Source organism: Penaeus vannamei, chromosome 15 (assembly GCF_042767895.1).
Source record: "Penaeus vannamei isolate JL-2024 chromosome 15, ASM4276789v1, whole genome shotgun sequence".
Lineage (NCBI taxonomy): Eukaryota > Metazoa > Arthropoda > Malacostraca > Decapoda > Penaeidae > Penaeus > Penaeus vannamei.
Window position 1 is genome coordinate 39,861,401 of NC_091563.1, and position 2,500 is coordinate 39,863,900.

The window sequence follows — 2,500 nt, forward strand, 5'->3', positions numbered from 1 at the left end:
GTAATAAACCTTTCCCAATCCTACATACGCCTTAAAATTTGCAGAGTTGAACATGAGCTTTTGAACACACCAACAAAGGAAAGTATTTTAAGGTTAGAATATGAGCGTGGCATAAAACTATTCGCCTATGATTTTAGAAGTGTTAATACAGAATGTTCGTTATTTAAAGATAATTTTCATAATCAACATAATCTAAATATCAATAATTTGTTATTGGAATAAGCACCACATATCAAAATTTGAAAGGTAGTGAGCCAAGTCAACGTTACCAGAAAATAAGGAATTTACAAGTAAAAACAAGTTACGTATTCCCGTATGCAAAGTGTCATCACCATTATAAAAACACCCCACTTTGCACACGTGTTTCGGGGTTAAAGAAAAGTTAACAGACATAAAACTTTGTGTTACTCAGACGCTCTGAACTTTACAACACGTCATGGTACTTGGATATTCTTGCAAAACCCAGTTACAATTGCATCAGTGTGTAGTCCGTTGTTGGTCTACGTGCAAGAACTAGAGAAAGAAACATGTATGGAATAAAAGGAAAAAACAACTTTAGGTTAACAGTCTGTATTTAAAACCATTACAAAAATGAAATAGTATTTTTACATAACAATCTCGGCTTTTCGTAGATTTTTTTTTTTTTTTTTTTTTGACAGACGACAAAACCTCCAACAAATTTTAACATTGACAAAATCGTGGACAAACTCGGCTGAACTTACACAAACCACATAATTTTTGTGACGTGGACAGTATGAATATCATACAAAGCCTTAGAGAAAAAAATACGCACATAATTTGCTAGTCGCGGGAAAGGATACGTGTTTAGAAACATGAAACTGCCTTGAAAGACGATTATCTTACTTTCGTCAGTAAATCGTAGCGCAGCAATTCCAAGTCCATCTTAAATTTTTGGGAATACCTTTAAAAGTTATTATTATTGTTATTTATTTATCTTTTTACATATTTTCATTCCCCTTTTACTTATGGCTTTAATTAATAAGGATAAAATTATTTGCATGTCTGTTTTTATATCATACTGGGTTTCATGCTGTTCTACAACAGCCGTCTGATATCACAGGAGATATATAAGTCACAACAGCATTTGAACCCGAATATACATACATACATACATATATATACACGCATACAAGTACAATGGCCTCATCCCATACCAAAGATGTTTAATAAAATCTAATCAGTTAAAAAAACGGTTTTATCAAAAGATTAAAACAACAATTATGGGTAAAATATCAAAATATCTTGATACAAAATACGATTAATATATGGACTGTGCAATCCATATTAAACAAGTACAGCGTCCCAGGAACTCTCTGTGTTTAGACATCAAAGAATGCAGGAAAGATTACTTCTTGGCTCGGGCTGTGTGTGTCAGGACAGGAGGCCCAGCCAAGACGGTGGCGGTGTGCATCTCGCCAAGGAGTTCGACCTGTTTGGAGAACGTTGGTTGGTTTAGAGGCTGTTCTCTAAATGTTATGATGGTGTTTCTCTCTCTATGTTTATTGTTTTGGGAAATATATGGTTGTATGATTGTTTGTATGTGATTTTCTTCACTTGTTGTATCAAGGAATTTGAAATACTTATCTACGAGATATTAATATCTATTGATTATAAATCAAACAGTATAATTTCAGATGTATGGAATGAACACTCAATCTTTCTGAAATTCAAATATAAATAAAATACATGAAAATTCTGCAAGTAAAGCATGATAAAACTCGAATATCCTTGCTTTTATACCACTCGCCTTCGAAAATATACTCTGTTGAAAAAAAATATATACTACACTTTTAGTTTGTTTTCGCCATATTTACCTGCACTTCAGTTCCAGGCACGGACAGGAGAGGAGGCACATAAGCAAAGGCCAAGGACTTTCCGAGGTGGTACGAGTAACATCCGCTGGTCGTGTTCCCAACAGCCTTGTTTCCGAGCCAGACTGTTTCGTCGCCCTGGAACCCACATCGGAATTAATTAGACTAATTAATATGATCATGCCTGAGCTGTGAATTCTGGTGTTTTGATAAAGTGATAAGTCTGTTTTTTATTATATATCTGAGCTGGTGTTTTCATAAAGTGAAAAGTTTAATTCTTATGATCATATCTGAGCTGTGAATTCTGGTGTTTTGATAAAGTGCTAAGTCTAATTCTTATGATTATATTTGAGCTGTGAATTATGTTTTGATAAAATGATAAGTTTAATTCTTATGATCATATATCTGCTGTGAATTCTGGTATTCTGATAAAATGAGGTCTACTTTTATGATATATCTGAGCTGTGAATTCTGGTGTTATGATAGATTGATGTCTATTTCTTACGATCATATCTGAGCTGTGTTTTGATAAACTGGTAAGTCTAATTCTTATGATCATATCTGACCTGTGAATTCTGGTGTTTCGATAAAGTGAAAAGTCTAATTCTTATGATCATATCTCAGTTGTGGATACTGGTGTTTTGATAAAGTGAAAAGTCTAATTCTTA

General features: G+C 33.5%; 1 protein-coding gene across 2 annotated transcripts in view; it reads right to left on the bottom strand.

Moving 5' to 3' along the window:
- Nucleotides 1-554: 554 nt before the first annotated feature.
- The window catches only part of LOC113817447 (dimethylglycine dehydrogenase, mitochondrial-like), a 32,659-nt gene continuing 30,713 nt past the window's right edge, over nt 555-2,500 (bottom strand). The window contains exons 18-20 of one of the 2 annotated variants that reach the window (XR_011399110.1): nt 1,836-1,970; nt 670-1,450; nt 555-622 (exon numbers count right to left, since the gene is read on the bottom strand). Coding sequence is in view for 1 of the 2 variants with exons in the window: in XM_070130763.1 (XP_069986864.1) it covers nt 1,367-1,450; nt 1,836-1,970 (219 nt within the window). In the remaining variant the exon portion in view is untranslated. Of the gene's footprint in view, nt 1,451-1,835; nt 1,971-2,500 lie in introns of both variants that reach the window. The other variant, XM_070130763.1, reaches the window with a different exon arrangement.